Source organism: Taudactylus pleione, unplaced genomic scaffold, assembly GCF_031769625.1.
Source record: "Taudactylus pleione unplaced genomic scaffold, aTauple2 ptg000391l, whole genome shotgun sequence".
Lineage (NCBI taxonomy): Eukaryota > Metazoa > Chordata > Amphibia > Anura > Myobatrachidae > Taudactylus > Taudactylus pleione.
This window is the reverse complement of record NW_028284792.1, coordinates 902,853-923,375: the sequence shown is the minus strand read 5'-3', so window position 1 is coordinate 923,375 and position 20,523 is coordinate 902,853. Positions and strand designations below refer to the sequence as shown.

The 20,523-nt window shown below is 41.6% G+C and overlaps 1 protein-coding gene across 6 annotated transcripts in view; it reads right to left on the bottom strand.

Moving 5' to 3' along the window:
* The window catches only part of GTF2I (general transcription factor IIi), a 129,448-nt gene that overhangs the window by 94,169 nt on the left and 14,756 nt on the right, over window positions 1-20,523 (bottom strand). For 5 of the 6 annotated variants that reach the window (XM_088445900.1, XM_088445901.1, XM_088445904.1 and 2 more), the window contains exons 4-9: window positions 16,640-16,741; window positions 11,594-11,777; window positions 4,334-4,362; window positions 3,958-4,000; window positions 3,008-3,051; window positions 821-898 (exon numbers count right to left, since the gene is read on the bottom strand). In XM_088445900.1, the coding sequence (XP_088302026.1) occupies window positions 821-898; window positions 3,008-3,051; window positions 3,958-4,000; window positions 4,334-4,362; window positions 11,594-11,777; window positions 16,640-16,741 (480 nt within the window). The remainder of the gene's footprint in view (window positions 1-820; window positions 899-3,007; window positions 3,052-3,957; window positions 4,001-4,333; window positions 4,363-11,593; window positions 11,778-16,639; window positions 16,742-20,523) is intronic. The other variant, XM_088445903.1, reaches the window with a different exon arrangement.

Genomic DNA, 20,523 nt, shown 5'->3' with positions numbered 1-20,523 from the left:
CCTATTTAGCTATTTATAATTAGAGCATTATAGTACAGCTTTGTACACAAGTCTAGGCAAAAGCAAATCACCGCAAACACAGCTTTGTCACAATGTAACTAATTTGTTTCAATCTGAAACAAATTACAAATTGTAACATCACTGCAATATAAGCATTGTATACCAGAAAAAGTCAACCTTCCTAGTATAACAAGTCAAATAAAGAAATTGGGTCTGATGGCACAAAAGGAGGATGTGTAGGAGTCTGATGGCCTATAAGAGGCATGTGGCAGATCTGATGGGCCTTGTAATGGGCATGTATGGAGGAAAAACCTTAGCCTGGGAAGCCTAGTTTTCCCATGTATGCTCACCCTCATGCCAATAGTTGGCTACGCCACTAATTGTGAACACTTGAAGCACAACTTAAAAAGACAATTTCACTATATACACTCACATACAGTATTTTCCCTAGAATCTGTATATGTCTAATAATGGCAATATAATCTAGTACAGATGATATGTGTACAGGCAATATATGCAGTAAATAAAATAAACTGCAAATGGAAGGTCTACTGTCTGGTAATGTTATGAAAGTATTTATAAAATGAGAGGAACACCGTGGTCTTTCCCTGTATGAATGGATGTTGGGACCTGCAATCCTAGTGAAAATACTGCTGCTATTTTTCAAACTCACTAAACTATAAGAACTGTACTGTAAATTGCTTATCATGGCACATGGATTCACGGACTCCTGTAAAATACAAAGCTTTTTACAGAACTGCACATGTATGACTTCTAGATATAGTGAATATCTGAAATAAGAAGAAAAAAAAATCATCACCTTGGAAATTAAATTTATAGTAATCCTGGTCTTCAGCCTCTTCTTTTATTGTCACTGTGGTTAGTGCAAATGAAGTATCTGCAAATAAAAAGTATATGGTCATAAACTGTTTTCCTTTATAGCTGCTTATGAATGTCTAGCAATTTCAAAATATGCAGCAATTTTAAGTAAATATAAATTTGCTTTGTGAAACACAATGTAACTTGATGAAAGAAAAGGGACCATTGATCCCTATCAGCAATGCATCCATAAAATACAAGTGCTTTCGGACTATTTTAGCAAATCACAAGGTCCATTCAGGGTTTGCTAAAAATGCTAATTTTAAATGCGAGCGAGTTATTTACAGAGTAGTCCCTGTGTTGGTAATGTGCATATTACAATCCATACATGTTAAATAATAATTTATAAAGGTCATAACAAAAACAAAAGAAACTGCTGATATATAATTGGGCACTAGTGAAAATAGAGTTTGCGAACAGGCAATCTGCAGTGTTTGGTAAAGGGACTGTTTATGCTTCTGTTTTCACAGCACATCTAATTACATCTGTAGCAACTCCAGACAGACAGACTGTTATGTACAGTCCAGGACCTCTGGATTTATTCAGCTCTCCCCCCAAAAAATGATCTGCTTGTTTCAGCTGTAACTGAGGCTAACATGTCAGCTCAAGTTAGGACAAACAAATAAACATAAGTGTCATAAGTATAAACATTTATTTGTAGTATACAAAAGTAACAAAATTAGAAGGAAAATAGTCTAAAACAAAGAAATATAAAAAAATACACCCACCTTCCCTTCTAATCACTATAAATGTATATAAAACTACAGAAAACTAAACATATTATATAAAATGGAGAAAGGCAATCATAAAAAAGTGTATTTATTTTACTATTTTCATCTAATTTAGTTTTTAGAATGCTAAACTATTTAAAAAGTATACGAAAGGAAAGCCCTATTTTTCAGGTAAAAAAAGATAATATAAAACTCAACAGGATGCAATAACATATACTCGTAAGTAAATATTATTTTCATTATAAGTAAACGGTATTGTCATTTAACCGGTACATAGTGTCATCTCATGGAGCGAAGAAAGAATCCTGGTCATTAAGTTGTTAACTGTGCAACACAGGGGATTTATATGAGCACAATTTTATGTTATTTTGTGCAGGTCATGAGAAAACATAGGGGGATGTTTATGATACTACTATTCACTTGCTCTTGGCCATAATTTAAATAATGACATACATTCAACTAGACCACACCCCAAATTTTATTATGCTATGAGATTAGACTGATCGCAAAGCCCTGAGAGAAGATAAAGGAATTATGGAAAAGAGAAGTAATGACTATGGTACTGAATGGAGAATTACAGTACTGCAGTGCACTGTACTGAATGGTGAGCTCTGCAAGCTAACTAGCACATTCTATGGAATTAGTCCTATATTAAGAATATTTTAAAACAATAATCATTTACTATTTATAATAGATAAATACTAAGGGAATATACAATCATAAGGTTAAAGTCATTTTAAGTGACAGGTCTTGGTCAGTGTAGGTTTATAATGCAGAGAATTAAACAATTGCAAAAGGAAGGTGGAAAACACTAGCATAATACCAACGGTGGAATCTAAACATAATTTATCGTAAAAACTATACAAATGATAGAAGAAAAATACCATTGGAAGTAGATTATCTTCTTCTGAACTAGAGAAACTTGTTTTCCAAATATTCTCACAAAATTCATTCAGTAGTTTTTCACTGTACAGTAAATCGGCAAAGAAAATACTTTCAATAAATGTCACTGCACATACACATATTAAAACGTTATTGCCAGAGCCCCAACCAAAAGTTACATCTTCACTATTCATGTGTAAGCAAAGCCAGTAAAAGACAATGTGGGAGATGTATCAAAGCTCTGAGTGACATAAAGTGTTGAAGTTGCCCATAGAACCATTCTGCTTCTAGCCATCATATATCTAGTATTTGTTTAATGTACGGCAAATTAGGTTTGGATCTTTGATAAACTTGCCTTGAAATCATGGTGAGGTCATATATATTCTGGCTGCTGTCATCTATGGACACTGGCTGTATTCCCCATTGCACAATTTAAAAACACATGCAAGACGTTTTAATAATGTTTAATACTGTACAAATAGGGAAAGAATGGACATAACGGGATAGTGACATACCAGAGTCATCACTTGGCTCCGCTTTCACCTGTACAGGATAGTAGCTTCAACATGGCAAAAGAATAAAAGAGATTCAGAACAAGCACTCTATCCAGGTGCTATAATAACAATTAGCAACCGTGATAAACAGTAAACTACAGATTCTATTAGATAGATTGTATTTCCCATTTACACCCAGTGCACATACAACACATTCAGAACTTCAAGAAAACTATGGCTACAGATCCTTTTATCAGATTGCACTATTTTGGTATTTGACTTCTTAAAGCTGCAAGTGTGTGTAGTATAATTTTTTTATTATATAATTTATGCAATGCTACTGAAACTGATAAAACACCTAACAATCCAGAGAAAAGTTTAATGAAATCATCCAGTGAAGCCTCATACCAAAACCATAACAAATGTGTTATTTTTTTCTTTCAAATCATTTTTCAAACTTGGATAATTTAAAGCATCACTGCATCTGGAGGTGCCCTGTAATGTTATCATAGCAACCACAGTCACGTGACATCGCGGGCAATTCAATTACATACAAGTTTCCTTATAATTGTTTTAACAAGGCTAAAGTGCCAAGACCAATTCAATTATTTGTCCGAAGATGGAATGGTGCTTAACATTACTCATTTTTGCTACCACCTCCACTTTTTCAATGCACTTTGAATTTTGCACTAATAGTGATACAATCCATTTTACTGGTAGAGCACCTTGATGCATAAAAAGAACGTTATGCCGCATTCTAACATTTTAAACACGGCGCTACAGTTTTATACTGCAATGTTGAGAATGAACCCATAAGAAGTAATTCAACATATTTTAAATGCGATTGTCAGGCGTTACTTAAATACTGTAAAACACATTAACAGTGAATGCCAGAAAAGACTGCAATGCATTATGAAGTAATGCGTCAGCACAAAGGTAGAGTTCATATAATATGCCATAGGAATCAGTACCTTTCTGAGTAAGATGCTTCTGTTTCAGCTGTAATGTTTTCATCTACGACAGATTATAGAAAATATTTTACTACAAATGCCATCTAAGGTATTCATTGAATAAAGCGGGAAGTAAAATGTGGTGTAGAGCATGCTAAGGCAAAGACACAATACGGCAACACATCTTTAGTATTTTTTAAACAGTACTATTATGATATCTCATTCTTCCTTGATATAAAATGATAAAAATAAATATTTTATGGTCACATGCCATGGACACCCACCATACTATGTAATATTGGTGATAAATAGGTTAACATGCTCTTTGTAATACTTTTCCATACTGTACTTTAAGTCTTAAACATAAAGTGCTTCCTTCCCACAGTGAAATATTTACCTTTTAAATTGCTCCCATCAAGAAACGGTCTGAGTCGCAAAAAAAGAAAAACACAAAATAATAATTATTTCAAATAATACAGTGAAATAGTACCGTTTCACATATTAAGAAGAAGAATTCCAGAATTGTTTTACATTGATACAATATATAGGAAATATACAGTAGGTAGGTAAATATGGGTTGGGTATGGGATCCCAACGGTCAGGATGCAGACGGTCAGAATATCGACAGTGGCATCCCGACAGATTTGTGGAAGTATTGTAACCTTAATCCTCCCCCTAATCCACCCCACCCGCAGCCTTACCCTAACCCTCCCATCCCGCAGCCTAACCCTAACCCTCCCATCCCGCAACCTAACCCTAACTATCCCCTTAGTGCCTAAACCTAAGTCTCTCTCCTACTTACCTCTGCAATCTGTTGAGATTCTGAAAGTGGGGATACCGCTGTCAGTCATGTGACTGTCAGTATCCTAACTGTCGGAATGCTGACTACAACCTGGTAAATACATATGTTAGACAACTAACATAGCCACAGTGTTTGAAATATAATCACTGTATTGACCTGCTCTGTGTCTCCCTTTAAAGGCAAACTTACCCTTAGAGTTAAATGGCTGAATCCTGCAATTATAAAAAATAACAGTTCTTCGGTTCCATGTGTAATAGTCTTTATTTACATACCTTTTAGTTTTAAAACAGACTTATCCTCTACACCAGGCCTGGCCAACCTGTGGCTCTACAGCAGTTGTGAAAGTCCTAGTGTACCCTCCCACCGATCAGCTGATATAGCATGATGGGACAATATAAATATCTATATATATGGTGTCACATTAATACATGTCTGGGTCTGCACCTAGGTAAGTATAAAACAGGATTTTGGTACTTTCCCTTTCTCCAATTCCCAGGGGACACTGGAGGCTTCAAGACAGTGGGGTATAGACGGTGCTAAGTTGAGCTGGCACTTTAAATCTTTTGAAGTGTGACTAGCTCCTCCCCCTCTATACCCCCCTACAAGCCCCAGTCTTAGGAAACTGTGCCCGAGGGGAGCTGAGAAAAAGACAAATAGAAGAGGAGGAGGCGAAAGTACATAAAACATTTGAAAAGGTTGAAGAAACAGAAATACAATAAGAGACAACAAATTGGTCTCTAACAGTCATAACATAAAATTATGACTGTCAGAAGTGTGGCAGAAAGGAACAGCGCAGGATGGGCGTCCAGCGTCCCCTGTGGAATCGGAGAAAGGGATTTATCGGTAAGTACCAAAATCCTGCTTTCTCCTTCATCCACTAGGGAACACTGGAGGCATCAAGATAGTGGGGACATCCCAGAGCTCCCATCACGAGCGGGAAAGCGCTGAGAGCCCTGCAAAACAGACCGGCCATACTGCGCTGCAGCGGCCGCAAACGTGTTGAATCTGTAGAAACGAACAAAGGTATTGCCGGCCCGACCAAGTAGCCGCCCGGCAAAGAGAATCCAGCCACGTGGAACCCACTGAGCAAGTGGAATGCGCTGTAATAGAAGGCGGAGGCTCCCTATATGAGGCCATATACGCTTGTCTGATGGTCCGAGGAATCCAGCGTGCCAGCAACTGTTTGGAAGCAAGCCAACCAGGATGAACAGCATCATACAAAACAAACAGAGTGTCTGTTTTACGTATGGCTACAGTCCTCTCCACATATATCCGAAGAGCCCTAACAACATCTAAGGATTTGGACGAAGTTGAATCCTGTGGTAGAACCGGTACCACAATAGGTTGGTTGATGTGGAAAGCTGAAACCACCTTAGGAAGAAAATCCATTCTAGTACGGAGTTCCGCTCTATCCTCATTAAGTACCAAGTATGGAGGACGACAGGATAGAGCTCCCAGTTCCGACACCCTCCTGGCTGATGCCAGTGCGAGAAGAAGTGTTGCCTTCCACAAAAGGTATTTTAACTCCACAGACTCCAAAGGTTCAAACAGACTGTAAGAAGGAAAGTCCCATGGAGCTGTAGGAGGAGGGTGTCTGTAACCTAATTACTCCTTGCAGAAATGTCTGCACATCCCGTATCAAGGCCACTTTCTTTTGGAAGAAAACCATGAGAGCTGAAATTTGAACTTTCAGAGAACCCAAATGCAGACCTGCTGAGAGACCTGCTTGCAGAAAAAGCAGAAATCTGGCTAGGTTGAATTCTGTAGGCGGAGATCCTCTACGTTCACCCCATGAAACATAAGGCTTCCAAATACGTTGGTAATGCTTTGAAGTAACTTCTTTTCTGGCTCTAAGCATAGTAGGGATTACACCGGATGGGATCCCATTTTCGTCTTAAGATGGCCCTTTCAACAGCCATGCCGTCAAAAATAGTCGCTTTAAGTCTGGATAGACTAAAAGGACCCTGAAGTTATAGATCTTCTCTCAGTGGCAGGGGCCAGTTGAATGTTGGAAAACCAAGTTCTGCCAGGCCAGTCCGGAGCTAAAAATAGAACCTTGGCCTTCTCCCTTTTGATGTGTTGTAGGATTTGAAGGAAAAGAGGGAATGGAGGGAACAGATAGACAAATTGGAACTGCCACGGTGCTGACAATGTGTCCACTGCCACCGTCTGCGGTTCTATCGTCCGAGAGCAGTCGAGAGGCAGTTGCTGAATTTGTCTGGATGCCATGAGAAGACCCTACCGTTGGATCAGCTGGTGAAAAACTTAAGGATGTAGTGCCCATTCCCCTGGATGAACGTCCTGACGGCTGAGATAGTCTGCCTCCCAATTTTCGATGCCCGGAATGAAGATTGCTGAAATTGCTCTTGCAAACTATTCCACCCAGATTAGAATCCGGCTTACTTCCCTTATAGTCGCTCGACTTCTGGTGCCGCCTTGTCTGTTTATGTATGCCACTGTCGTGGCGTTGTCCGACTGGACCCTGACTGCTCGGCCCCGCAACAGGTGATCTGCTGTCTGGATAGCATAGAAGATAGCCCTTAGTTCCAATATGTTTATCGGCAGACTTGCTTCCCATGATGTCCAGCGGCCCTGGAAGTTATGTTCTTGAATCACAGTTCCCCAGCCTCTCAGACTTGCGTCTGTGGTGAGAAGAGTGCAATCCCAGATTCCGAATCTCTTTCCCTCCATTGGGGGAACCGAGTTCAACCACCAGAGAAGGAATATCCGAGTTCTGGGACTTGGCCTTACCCATTGGTGAAGGACAAGATGGGATCCTGTCCATTGTGAGAGGAGATCTAGCTGAAAAGTCCTGGAGTGAAAACGACTGTATGGAATGGCCTAAAAGGCCGCCACCATCTTCCCTAGGAGATGGATGCAAACATGCACCAAAACATGACAATGTTGAAGGACCTTCCTCACCATATCCTGAATGGAAGTTACCTTTTCCAGAGGGAAATGATCATTCCCAGAAATTGTAACCTCTGCGTCGGTTGCAGATGAGACTTAGGGAAATTCAGGATCCATTCATGACGAATGAGAAGGTTGTGTGTCACTGTGATGTTCTGCAGTAATTGGTCCCTGGAATGTGCCTTCAGCAGTAGATCGTCCAGGTAAGGGATAATTGTGATCCCTTGTATCTGAAGGAGACTCATCATCACAGCCAGGACCTTTGTGAATACCCTGGGTGCTGATGATAAGCCGAAGGGTAAGGCCTAAAACTGAAAATGTGAATTCAGAACTTCAAATCTCAGAAACGCCTGGTGGCCAGATAGGGATGTGAAGGTAGGCGTCCTTGATATCTAGAGATACCATGAATTCACCTTCCTCCAATCCTGCAATCACCGACTGAAGGGACTCCATCTTGAACTTGAAAATCCTCAGGTATGGATTGAGATCCTTCAAGTTCAGGATAGGTCTGACCGAGCCGTCCGGCTTCGGAACCACAAGTAAAAACCCATTCCGGACTGATGTCTGGAACTTGGACCACCACTCTTGTGGATAGAAGCTTGTCTATTGCTTCTTGCAGAATGACACTCCTGACATTTGAAACTGGTAAACCTGTGCTAAAAAACAGAGATGGAGGTTGAAACTGAAAGTCGAGCTTGTATTCCCGAATGATGAGATCCCGGACCCAAGCATCCGTTCAAGTTTCTGTCCATACTTCTCTGAAGTCCCAAAGTCACTCTCCCACTCTGGTGTCTCCCAGGTGAGAGGGAAGCCCGTCATGCACTGGGCTTGGTAGAGGACTTAACCTCCTGTTGAGCAGAGGTTGTTGTTACTGCGGCTCTACCCCGCCCTCTGAAACCATGGGAAGTTGATGGTCCTCCTCTGAAGCGACCACGTGAACAACCCGGGGCACGAAAGGACTGAAAACGAAGGTCCAAGGGAAGATCTTCTAGGAAGGGGGAGCCGAAGGAAGATAAGTGTATTTACCTCCTGTAGCCTGAGAAATCCACTTATCTAGATTGTAAGCTCCTAGGAGCAGGGTCCTCCTCCCCACTGTCTCACAGCCTTCTTCTCTAGCACTTCTATGACAGCCTTCACCTTCCCAGCTGTATTGTGTATGGAGAATTGTGTTGCTAATTGTTACTTGTGCTCTGTTTATAAGTTGGTAACTGTATTGTAATGTAATGTTCTGTGTACCCTTTACTGTATGTACGGAGCTGCAGACCTCTTGTGGCGCCCTATAAATAAAATGTAATAATAATAATAATAATAATAATCTAGTTCCGCTCCAAATAATACACATCCCGTGAATGGAAGTGCTTCCACAGCTCTTTTTGATTCTGCATCCGCTTGACAATGTTTAAGCCACAGTGCCCTTCGTGCTGAAATCGCCAGAGCTGAAGTTCTGGGGGCGATATTGCAAACGTCTTTGGACGCTTCTCCAAGGTAAGCCGCAACTTCACCTATATGTTCTGCCAACGGAATAAGGTCTTCCACCGTCAGCCAATTGTTTTGACCAAAGCTCAATACCTTTGTTAGTCCAGCATCTTACAATTGCAGGACGCAGAGTCACCCCTTGAGTGTTGACCAATCTCCTGTCAGATGTGGCCCCAGAACTGGAAGCGTAGTCTTCTTAGACAGCTGTGATACTGATGGATCTACTGTAGGGGGAGTCTCACAAGATTTTCTGTTAACTGCCGGAAAAGGAAAAAAAGATGGTAACCGCCGGGACATCTGAAATTTTTTACCCGGATGTTCCCAAGCTGACGTTAGAAGAGATTCTAGCTCTTCTGAGACTGGAAAAGCAATAGTCTGAAAGACTGTCGAACAGGACCTGTGTCCTCCTCTTGTATCTGCAATACCTGTCGGATAGTAGAAATTAAGGCCCTCATTCAGAGCCGTACGCTCTGAGCAGAGCGCACGCTCTGCATGAGGGCCGGGCTCCATTTTCATGGAGCGTCCTCCTGGACGCTCGTATAGCTGTGGGTCACCACCCACAGGCTATACGAGCGTGCATTTTGATGGCCGCGATGGTCGTGACCATCGCGACCATCGAAATTGCGAGCCGGAGCCTGCGGTTGAGGTTTTCAACCGCAAGCTCCGGAGTGATTTTGGCTCTATCAGAGCCAAAATCACTCCCACTGACATCACTAGTGATGTCAGTGGGCCGGCTTCTGACGGGAGGCGTTCCCGTGGGAACGCCCCCGGCAGGGAGGCACGCCCCCGGCACGCCCACCAAAGGGGGCGTGCTGTCAATCAACATTGACAGCACGCCCCCTTTGATCGGACACAACGAGCGAAGGAAAGTCCTTCGCTCGTCGTGTCTGGTGCATGCGCACGACAGAGCTCCCTCCGTCGTGCGCATGCTCAGTGCAGACCATCGACCCACTTGCGAGCGGACAGCCGCTCGCGAGTGGGTCTGAATCAGGCCCTAAAGCCTCTATCCCCTCGGATACCGGCTCAGACTCCTCTTGGAGTTCCCTAGACAAATTTGGAGCATATTCACCCTCTTCTAATTCTGGCATATCCTCTTCCTCCGAGTCGTCTGATTGGAAGACTGAGGGTAACAGTCTCTTTATGAGAGGATTCTGTAGTGTTACGGGAAAGATTCAGTTTTGAGACGCCTTAGATCTGCCAGTCATCCTACATACAGACCCCACACAAACAACATGAAAGTGTAGCGAAAAAGGTCAAAAGAAGAAGAAACTGAGATATAGAGAGTCAGGAGAGAGCCACAATTGCCCTAATAGCACTCCTAGCAGTGCCAGAAAATGCTAGACATAGACGGAAATAACCACTGAAAAATAAGTAGTTATTTACCTACTTTAAATGCTCTCCTGACCAGCTTAAACTCCACTGTTTTACTTACAGTCCAGGTAGGCTATCAGTTTCCAGTAGCAGCGATGTTGTTGTGCAGCAGATGCTGTTCCTCCGTATAATGGCCGCCAGCACACTTCTGAGTAGCGCTGGTGCCGCTGGGAGGAAGGAGCAGGACTCCGGAGCTAGGCTTCGCTCTGCTGTGGCGCTCATTCAAATGCATAAGCGCACTGTGAGAGGAAAAAGCCCGCACAGCCGCTACTGTCTGCCGAGTGACTCCGTTAATCGTAGTTACTGCTGCTATAATAACCACCTGCTGTTTAACCTGGCTGCCTCGCCAGGTAGCCAGGGCATACTAACGGACTGCCTGACTGCGGTTGTGACTAGCGGGGGACTCAGTGCACGCTGCATGCAGCGGCATGCAGTACACCCAGAGACAGTGGTCTCTTCATGTAGTCAGGGACCCCAGGCGAACTGCAAGCAGTTGCGAGTGGGTCCCTGTCAGCAGTCTCCCACGGAGCAGACAGGCAGTGGCAGATGCTGCCTGTCTGTCCTCAGCTTCAGCGCAGTAGCGCTATGAGAAAAATCTAAAACCCAAAGGAGAACCTGGTATACACAACCAGCTCCACTCGGGCACAAGCTAAGACTGGGGCTTGTAGGAGGGTATAGAGGGGGGAGGAGCTAGTCACACTTCAAAAGATTTAAAGTGCCAGCTCCACTTAGCACCGTCTATACCCCAGTGTCTTGAAGCCTCCAGTGCCCCCTAGTGAATGAAGGAGAAAATAAGCTAAATAAAATGAATGTGTCACACATCATCAGACTTTAGGGAAGTATTCCCGCTTTCATGACTCCTGGCTGCCTCTGAACAATCCCATGAGATTAGAGTCACACTCCAAAATATATTTAACAATACTTAAGGTGTTACTGAAGTCATATACAAAAAGGGAAGATTATTTATCAATACTGTGAAGTACATTTAACTACTGTAACTTTACACTGCAATTAGGCTCTACTATTCTTGTCAGACTTTTCTAAACTGCATGACAAGTAAATTTCAGAAATTTAAGACAAGACAAACGTGTTCCTCACCTTTTAATAGTAAAGGATATTCTGCATTTGTTGGCTAAAATCTGCTGTATAGTTTCAATGTCATATTTCGATGGCTCTGTGAAAAGTACATCCTTTGGCAAGCCACATACTGTGATAGCAGTGGGGTCTGTCGTTATCTTGTCATAGGGAACAGGCACTGGAGACGATTTTCCTAAAGCTTTACCTAATAAAGAAAAGACAAACAGCATGGGGTCAATTTAATTACCAGCGGGTTTGGAATTGCAACTTGGTAATGCCGCAACGTGCATCCCTCGCAGCCCGATCTCATATAGCCCCCTATATATTATGGCCCGTACACACGGGACAATCAGACAACGATCATATATTGTTGTCTGATCGTCCTGCATGTACTGGATGCTCGATATCGAACATCCAGCAAAATGCACCAACCCCCAAATGATCGCCGGTTCCTATAGTAAACAGGCTAACCTGGTCGATATCGACCAGGTTGGCCTGCATGCACGGGCGATGTTCGATGTCGACCATCTGTGTCCGCGCATCGACCATGGTTTGGTCGTTGGAGGGGTTAAAAAAAAAAGGACGATTTAAACGATATAGTTATCGTTTATATCGTCCATTTTATCTGACCGTGTGTTTGAACCATTATACATACAACTTTACACCAAAGTCCAGTATTTTAACCAGGATTTCCTTATTTCTGAGGACAGTTAAATTCATTCATTTCCAGTGGCATATCTAGGGAAGGTTGAGCGGGACATATGGACCACAGAGAGGGGCACCGTCAGCCACTGCTGCTGGAGTACTGCTCTCTTCTAGCCTCCCACTGCTCTGTCTCTGGCATGACTCACACATCAGTAGCGAGTGTTTCAATCACTGACCTCACTCTACCTCCTCTGCACTTACCACTCTCCTCCAATGATTTGCTAGTGAATGTTAGGAGTCTTATATGTCCCTTTATATCATAAGCATTTAAAATTAGATAATTATAATTTTCTTTTTTTTCTAATATATCTTTTCCCTACAATACCACCACATACCAATCACCACCCACTGGGCGCCTCGTGACACCCCCGTTCACGTCACTGTGGAGGCATGCCCAGCACTCTCCGAGATGCTAGGCTGCCCCACTGCTCCCCCTACACAGAGAATAGATGCCGTGCGCATGAGCACGGCATCTATTCTCCCACTGCTCACCCGCTGCTCTGCTATGCAGAGTAGCAGTGTGTGCTTTAGCCCCGCAGCCAGCCATCGGATGAGCATCAGAAAGCTGCATCCAATGGCTGGCAACCATCGAATTCCAGGTATTCAATAAAAAAAGCACTTCCATCGGATTGGAAACATCGAAGGTTGCTAACCATCGGTTTCCAATGTCCATTCCTACGTCTCTCTATTTCAATAGGTGTGTGATTTAAAGTACTCCCAGTGTAATGTTTTCAAGGTGGGGGAAAGGGTACGATTCTTATAGGCTCCAAGTTCTCTTCTTCTGGGAAGACCTGAGGAAAGCCTTAACCAACCTAGGGGATAATGTTATGGGCTACCCTTGCTCCAAGTTTTCTGAGGTTCTCTCCTTCTGGGAAGAGCTGGGGAAAGCCTTGACCAGCCTAGGGGTTAATAGTTTATGTATCTATAAAAAATATATAGAATTCTTTTATAATTTTTATTTTTGGGGGAAGCACCTTTTTCAATTTGCCCTGGGGTCAAAAAACCCTAGTTATTTCATTCAATAACTAATTATACTGTTGATTATCACTTCCCATAAAAATAGCATACACAAACAAAATTTTAAAAGGATGATTTGTAATAAAAATAAAACATGTCTACATCAGTAATTGCTCTTATTTAAACAATGACTTTCCTTCTCTTTTTAATGAAACAATTGTCAGCAAAGATCAGAACTATAAACAATCTCAGCAACACACGACATTATACATCAGATTATATATCAGAGTAATGTATTGTCTTATACATGCCCTCCTGCAACTTTTACTGAGCACACTGCAAATGGCTAAAATGCACAGAAGGGTCTGAATTATTAATATTGTAACTTATGTATATTTGATGCCTGTTGATGACAAGTCTTCCCTGCTCATTTTTTGTTCTCCTTGTCCCTTTCTTTTTTCTGCACCCCATAATAATGTTTTTCTCTATACTCAATAAAAATGTAATATTGAAACAAAGCACAGAAGGAAGTTAAAAAGAGAAAATAATGTATTTAGTATAAGTGTATGGAAGGCTTGCTTGCCTAAATTGGGAAATCAATCCAGTAAAATATTAATTCATATGGTGAAGAGAGCTCTGCAGTTGTTTTGAAGTTTGATCTGGTGAATATTTATACTCCTTTTACACATTCCTTTACAATTTGCCTTTAAATGTAACAGTTGACGTTGAAGGAGATTTGTCAGATAACCTTCTCTATCTATTGTCTGATGCCATTTTATATGCTTGATGCTGACTTTACTAGATACATCAAATGTCCGCTCTTCCCCCATTTTAAACATTATACATTGGGATAAAACTGCGACTATGGCCCGTATTTAATTAGAGGCTAAAGTCGGAAAAGTTTCACCTGTCCGACATTCCGCCTCCTTCTCCTGTTTCAGAGGCGGAAACTTTACGCGTGCGTACCTGCTTTTCTCCATATTCAATTCCTAAACAGGCGAAAACGGACAGCGGCGAATGCGGAACAGGCGGAAAGTACTGTCAGAACTGGAGAAATCAGTTTGTACCCCAAAAAAAGATGCATTAACATAGGGAATCAATGTAGATGTGTACTAATAGCTCTAATAAAAGTGTTTGGGGTACTTAAGTAGTTTAAATTGCTTCTTATTAACGTCTTTGCAAAAGTGGTAAAGAATGGTATAAAGCAGTATTTTTGGGTGAAAATAAGCAGTCCAGTAAAATTTGGGGTACTTGAAAATGGGTGCTAGCATATTTTTATGTCTGTAAAGTGACCTTTTAAAAGACGTGATAAACCACCCTCAAACATGCACCTGCAATCCCTAAAACACTTGGCCCCTCCTTACAGCACCCCAAGAAGTCTATTTCGCTAGTTTTTAGAGTTATCTCCCCACCTTTCCGCCCCCAAAATGAAAGTACTGTTTTGGGGTTTTCTGAGGTAATTGTTTTTATTTTTTTTGTTGATTTGTCCTTTGGGGGGCTGTCCCAAGGGTTCTGAGTTGTTTCCCCATATTTGCAACCCAAAATAACGATTTTGAACTTTTTTCACCTGCTAATCATAGGAGATACTTTTCCGCCTATTACAATGCATTGACTTTCCGCTTAGGCGAAATCGTCCTGGATTTGAATATGGAGATACTTTGAAAACAGACGAAAAGTCAAGATTCCGCAGAAACTTATCTCCAAACGGCACTTTCAACCTCTAATTGAATCCGGCCCCATGCCTGAGATTGCCACTTCTATTAATAAAGGAGGTTCGCTGTGAAAATAGTCACTCACCCCAGTGTCCTCAGATGCCACCAAACTATAATCTCCGTCAAATAGAGCTTTATACAGCCTTGGCGCATCTAGCTTGGCCGTAAATGGTTAAATTTCTAGTTCCACCTAACCAAGGTACAAATTATGGAACATGCTTACCCTTCTCCAAGGTACAAATTATGGAACATGCTTACCCTTCTCCAAGGTACAAATTATGGAACATGCTTACCCTCCCCATTTTCTTTACGGCAGGAAATGCCTTGGCAGTCCATCTTAGGTATTGACCCAGGTTCTACCCATGCATAAAAATTAACCCTATTTTGCTATGTGTTTAATACACATTTCAAAGTATCTCAGGCTTGATACACAGTGATGAGATGTGATACATGCATAGGGATACACAAAGCCTGATGCCTGGTTGCATTACAGAATGCAAATAACAAAATTATCTAGTCGAATTTTCAATAGCTGCAAACTGAATAATTACAACATTCAGTTGTTCTGCATTGTCCATAATTGACTGCTCTGGGGTTTCTGCTTTTTAAATACTCTATGCTAAGAAACATACAGCAACATTCTGAAATCATCCTTCAATTGATATACGTACCTATAAATAAAATTGAGCAACATTATTAAAAGTGTTCTGAGAAATAGTTTTTCCCAACTCTACTCCAACCATGGCAAACAGCAGAAGGAATTGAACATTACCATCTGAGCTCATGAATTAGTATTTCTCTGAATTTATGTAAAACTGAACTGCATTGTTCGAACTTTAAACCTATGTGAAACCGCCTATTCCATTGCAAAAGTATTTGTAATTCTCTCATCTCTACCTGTAAATTTGTCAAATACCTCTTCTGTATGGGGTAACGGGGAGTAACCTTAAATAGCAGACTCAGGCTACAAATTTTGAAACAGTAGCAAAATGTAAGGCTTTCATAAAGTAATGCTCAGTTTCTTTATGCAAAAGTCTAAAGGTGCCCATCCACTAGAAGACATGAAAATGACTGCACGATTATGACACTGTAATCGTGCAGTCGTTTGTCAGTCTGTGATGTGCCTACACTGAACGAGCAGTCGTTCAGTGTAGGAACATCAATCATCTGCAAACATGCTGAACCTGACGTTATCATCAGGTTGTCCAGCATGTTTGTCCGATAATAAATGTCTAAACGACCAGCGGGAGCGCGCATCGTTGGACATTTTAGGAATTTTTGCAAATGATTTGCATACAATTTATGAACAACTGAACGATAACGATATCGTTATCGATCAATCGCTCAATTAAATCATCTAGTGGATGGGCACCTTAAATCGGTTATTTTATTCTTATTACAATTAATATTGTTTTGGATATTTCAGATACATTTTATATGTATTATGATCAGTCCATGTTATGTATAGTTTTATATTTGCATTTATTGTGCTATTTTTTTTATATTTTCTATTTTTGTATTCTGTTTTCAAAAATAATAAATATATATAGTGTAAAATAAAAGTCTAAATCAGGTTTTCACATTTTGAATGGATCGAACAATGATTAATGTGTCAATATATAGCGTTTAAAAAATGTCTGGAGTTCCAGAGCAAAAATGTGCACAAAACTAAACATTACAAATGTCATAGTACCGTAGCAAATACAGAACAAATCTTCAACTGATTTTCTGAGAGAGTCACCGTCCGTTGTAACCCTTATTGTCTTGATTAGTGGTTCTGAGTCATCCAAGTTACCTGTAACAAAATCAAGTTAAAAAATTATTGCAATACACAACATTTAATAAAGTAGGAAGAATAGACTATTACAAAATATATATATATATATATATATATATATATATATATGCGCCCCAGGCTCCTAGCTAATTATCAACCTTCATTGCCAGACCACCTGTGAGAGGATGATAAAAGCTGGGACAGTTTCTCAAGTCTCTCTCTCACTGCCTGGGGTGCAGGTTGTAGCCTACAGAGAAAGAGAGACCTTTGCTTGTGATTGTAAGTTCTGTGCTAAATGCTGTTTTGGTAAGTTGGACACTAGGGGGGAATTCAATTAGCCCGTTTACAGTGGTTAAGGTGGCTAAATGTAACTTAACGTGGCCGACTGCAAGTTTTTTGTTAACTAGTTAGCTACGCAAATTAAGCTGCTTTATTTTTCGATAGTATTTAAAGCAGCTTTTTTCTCGCATCCCCTGAGCAGGGGAAACATTTGGGGAAATCCCTAATTAAAGGGAAAACTGTTCGGACTTGGTTTAGAAACCCTGGGACAACATCCCTAATGATTAATTAGTAGAGATGTGCGGTTCGGTTTTACTCGGATATGTTCGGATCTCAAAAACGCATCATATTGGCTGTGTCAACTGTTTTGGATAGCCAATAAGAGAAATCTGAACTTGGCAATTAGAATAAAACCGAACCCGCCCATCTCTATTAATTAGGCACTTAGAGGTTTATAATTAGCTTACTTTGGTCAATAATGGCACGTCATTGTTATGCAGGATAATTGGTTAATTGATGTGGGACAGGTATATAGGGGTCTTGTATTGATTTGTTTTAACAAATTTTTAAAAGAGACTTAAATTCAACGTAAAAAATCAATTTACAGGCATTTTTATGCATTCAAATTATTATAGAGCATTTAAACGACACTTGCTTTCCATATTTTTTTCAATGTTATTAAAAAATGCAAAAAAAATCAGCCATTTAAGAGCCCTAATTACTTTGCTTTTGGTCACTAATGTACTTCTATACTGTTATCCAATGTTAGTTTCCACTTTTTGAGGTGCAGGCTGAGTTCCCCATTTTACCCCACACAACTTGGCTAACATCATGGAAAATTACCACATGACCACTTTATACAATTGGATTGAGCGTTAAGCGCGAGAGGGCATAGCCGCGCTCAGGGAAATTACCACGTGATAGGCATGTTATTTGAAGCTGCGCTAAACAAAAACGATAAAGCAGCTTATTGAGTTCTACCCCTAGGTCCGTCCAACTTGAGAGAGAGAAATGTATGTTCATTGGAGCTGGACAGGCTAGGATTTATTAAAAAAAATAAAACAAATAATACTAGTTGCGGATACTTGTACAAAGAACTTTACGTGCAAGGTGATGCAGTTTACCCCAGGAGATCAGGAGATGGCAGCCCTAACCAGGGCCACAACTAGGGCAGAGCTGGAGGTGCGCGTGCCCAAAGCCCCTGCATCCGACAGCGCCGCTGTACCCGGCGCCGCAGGGAGGCTCCATTTGCTAGACACCCGCTGGGATTTTATTTCCAGCGGGCGCCCAGCTCCTTCCCTTGCAGTGCAGCGGTAGCTGGAGGCTGGAATTCTCTCCTGAATTCCAGCTTCCGGATCCCTCCATGGGCACTATGGGAGAGACTTTATGACGTCTCTCCCAAAGTTCCGAGAAGCAGCCGGGTGGATCAGGCAGCTGTGGACGCAGGATCGGGGTTTAAGGTAGGTATTGTTTGTTTGTTTGTTTGTTTTTTCCTGTGTTAGTTTCACTACAGGGAGCATTAATATGGGGGCATTACCTCAGGGGGCATTACCTCAGGGAGCATTACTATAGGGGCACTGCTGCAGGGTGCATTACTAAAGGGGAACTGCTGCAGGGGCATTACTATAGGGGCACTACTATAGGGGCATTCCTATAGGGGCACTGCTGCACGGGGCATTACTATAGGGGTACTACTGAAGGGGGCTTTACTATAGGGGCACTACTACAGGAGGCATTACTATAGGGGCACTGCTACAGGGGGGGCATTATGTGTAAATAGCATTTTAATATGTGGCATTATGTGCAAAGGGCATTACAGTATGTGGCATTTTGTGTAAAGGGCATTACAATATGTAGCATTATGTGTAAAGGGCATTAGAATATGTGGCATTATGTGTAATATGTTTGTTCTGTCGATATTTGTAATTTTAATAAAATAATTTGGACATTTGATGGTTTTATTTAAGAAACCTTAACTAATATTTTTAAGGGATGGATATTAGGACTTCCGGTGGGCGGGGCATCTAGTATGGCCGCATTTTAGACAAGCTCCTGTAAGAGACTCCCGATATCTATCCCCAATTGTTCTTTAAGTGTGCTTTTTTCTGCACACTTTTCATATTGGTGCATAGCTCTGGAGACGAGGAGTCTTTTGATATATTACTTATATTGGTGAATCAACTTAATCACCGGAGTCCGGTCATCAATTTTGGTGGCCTACATGAACGCCTAACTTTTGGCGCGAAAACTGGTGTGGGTGTCTGCGCCTATCCTCCCTACACCAGTCGAGGCGATGGACCGTGCCTGCATCTGAGTCACTAACTTGGCTGTGGAGAGGACTTACCTTTCGTGGAGTTCCCCAGGAAACCTGCTGGGACCATCACCTGTGTGCAGCAGTCAGAGCTGTGGTCTGCTGTCAGACGGCTGTGAAGCTCCCTGAAGTCATATCCTGAGTTGTGTTCCCCGTCGGTGACAAGTCTGTGTCCGGCAATTCCCTTTACTGTGACATTTGTGGAGTCTCCGGTGGATAGCTCCAACAGTCAGCTTCAGACCTTCCAGAGCTTGATCCAGCAGGGGAGCTTGGTGGTTATCCTCTTCCCTACAATCCATCTCAGCGGCTGCCACCGGTCCTTGGCTTTGACTGTGACCCTGAGCTCTATCTGTTCTGAAGATCGCGTCTGGGGAGATTATTCAACCCTCCTGCTACACATACTGGACCCTTGGATATAGTCTACCTGACATTCCCTGAGGGGCTGCTGTGGCTGGGGAGCCGGCTCCGCTGAGATCCCTGCACACATTGATTGACCTGTTGTGGCTGATAGCATTGATCCACTCCACGAGGATCATTACAGCAGTTGCCGACCATCTCTTCCCCGGTATTAACTTTGTCATACCCTGCTTCTACTAAAATCTCTTTTGTGATTTTCATTTCTACTCTGCTCCTTTCCCTCCCGATGTGTTATCTTTACCCTCCCAGACCACCTTCCCGTCCCTAGTCATAGTCTCTCTCTTTTATCTATCTCCTTACCTGATTTTTGCTCTTCTGGAAGCCCTCCTTGGATCTCCGTGAAAAAGGAATTCAGCATGTTTGGGGTGTGAACATAGACTCTAATTGACTGCTCACTGATATTTGGGGTTTCCTAATTGCCCATTGACACATCATCCCTTATTGAGGTGTTATTCAGAATAAGTTTTTCTTTAACCCTCGATTCAGAAAACCTATTGTCAGTTCTGCACTGTTTGTATTGCTCAATGTGATTATAACCACTGATTTGTGTGATTACTGTAAAAGAGTGTGCTATTTAGTGGTCACTTCACCTATTATTTGCAGCCGTATGGCCATAGTAAATCTATCCGTGAATTGTAATGTAGTGACTTTTTTTTTTTTTTTTGAGTGTAATTCTGCTGCCATCTAGTGGCGAAAAAAGGAAAATTCAATTATTCAGACACTTGCTATACAGTAGCCTTTTCTTGTTGGAACTGGGTTACTGTCAGGTTATTTTCATTACATCCATTGTACT